Source organism: Solenopsis invicta, chromosome 8, assembly GCF_016802725.1.
Source record: "Solenopsis invicta isolate M01_SB chromosome 8, UNIL_Sinv_3.0, whole genome shotgun sequence".
Taxonomy (NCBI): domain Eukaryota; kingdom Metazoa; phylum Arthropoda; class Insecta; order Hymenoptera; family Formicidae; genus Solenopsis; species Solenopsis invicta.
Genome location: NC_052671.1, coordinates 24,767,619 through 24,769,207, shown reverse-complemented (window position 1 = coordinate 24,769,207; position 1,589 = coordinate 24,767,619). Strand labels below are relative to the sequence as shown.

The following is a 1,589-nucleotide window of genomic DNA, read 5'->3' as shown; positions in this document are numbered from 1 at the left end:
GAATAGGTCCTGACCTATCCCCCGGCCAGTTCGGATTCCGCGAGGAGCGCTCGACGATTGATGCTGTTCAGCATGTTCGCGTCCTCGTGGAGTCCATGATGGGGGAGGGAAGAGTGGCGTTGGCGGTACCGCTAGACATCGCCAACGCCTTTAACACCATCTCGTAGGGCAGGGTAGTGGCGGCTTTGGCCGAGTACTACGGCCTGCCGCCCTACCTCGTCGAGACGGTGAGGGATTACTTTAGGGACAGAACACTGGAGTACACCGATAAGGAAGGACTCCAGCAGCGGAGGGACATGACGTGCGGCGTTCCGCAGGGGTCGGTTCTCGGGCCTTTGTTATGGAACGCCGCGTTCGACGTCGTCCTCCGCACGGGCCTCTCCCCCGGCTGCCATACGGTTTGCTATGCCGACGATACGTTAGTGGTGGCTGGGGGGACCTCCTAGAAGGACGCGGTTACAAAGGCGAACTGGGCGGTGGCATGCGTTGTCGGCGCAATCGAGGACTTGGGGCTGAGGGTGGCCCCACACAAAACGAAAGCCACGTCTTTTTCCACGATGGCTTCTGCGGGCCCCCTCCACAGGCCTCAGTCCTCGTGGGTAGAACCCAAATCCAGGTGGGGACAACCCTGAAGTACCTAGGGTTGACCCTGGACGGCTGGTGGGGCTTCGTCGAGCAGTTTGACGACATTGCCCCACGGTTGGGCAAGAGGGCCAATGCCCTCAGAGGTCTGATGCCCAACCTCCGAGGTATAGGTGCGACCCTCTCGATGTGACCCACCTCATCGTGGTGAGAGGGTGAACTCCATCCCCGAATGTCTTCGGGGATGGGGGCAAAGAGGTCACGTGGAGGGCATTTGTCTTCAGACCGAAGGCAAATGCCTTGCCCAAGGCGCCTCCGGGCGCGGCGGGCAAGAGAAAAAGAGGGGCTGGTAATCCCTGTGTCTGGGGACGGTGTCGTTTTCACGGCTCGCGTCCTGGCATGGGGAGAGCCAGTCCCTCCGGGAAGGACGGGCCGGCGGGTTTGGCGCTGCCAATCCCGTCGGGCTGGGCCGTTCCGGGCCGCCTGGACTTACTCCAGGGCAGGGCCGGAACGGCGGAGGTGTCCCGGCGCGTGTACCGCGGGAAACTCTCCCCGGTGTATCGGGTCGGGATGGTCTGGGCCCCCGGGCCGCTCGGACATTTCCGAGGCAGGGTCGGGGGCGAGTGCTGAGACGGCGGGCGTTTTCCGTGAAGGGACTTGTCCTGGAACGGAGCGCCCGCTGTTGCCTTCGAGACGTAACGACCCGCTGGGACCCCGGTTTTACCGGACCCAGCGGGCTGGGCCGTCTCCGGACCGCCCGGAATTATTCCGGGGCAGGGTCGGAGCGGTGGTGTATGGTCCGTCGCGTGCCTCGTGGGAAACCTTCCCCGAGGTATCGGGATGGACCGGCCCTGGGGCCGCTCGGACTTATTCCGAGGCGGGGCCTGGGGCGGTGCTGGCTGGCCTGGCATTCCGCGACGGCGTCCCTTCCGAAGCGGATGCCGGGCCGGAGTCATGTCCCCCCAGGGGATTGTTTCACCCTGGGCGGACGTGCTGGTCGCCACGGC

The 1,589-nt window shown here is 64.6% G+C and overlaps 1 protein-coding gene across 1 annotated transcript; it reads left to right on the top strand.

Annotated features, from left to right (window-relative positions):
- Nucleotides 1–340: 340 nt before the first annotated feature.
- LOC105203718 lies at nt 341–775 on the top strand. The gene has a single exon (XM_011172596.1). The coding sequence runs from the start codon at nt 341–343 to the stop codon at nt 773–775; it is 435 nt and encodes a 144-aa protein (XP_011170898.1).
- The last annotated feature ends 814 nt before the right edge of the window (nt 776–1,589 follow it).

Excerpts from the sequence above, each read along its gene's own strand:
- LOC105203718 (XM_011172596.1), top strand. The coding sequence starts at position 341 with ATGGAACGCCGCGTTCGACGTCGTCCTCCGCACGGGCCTCTCCCCCGG.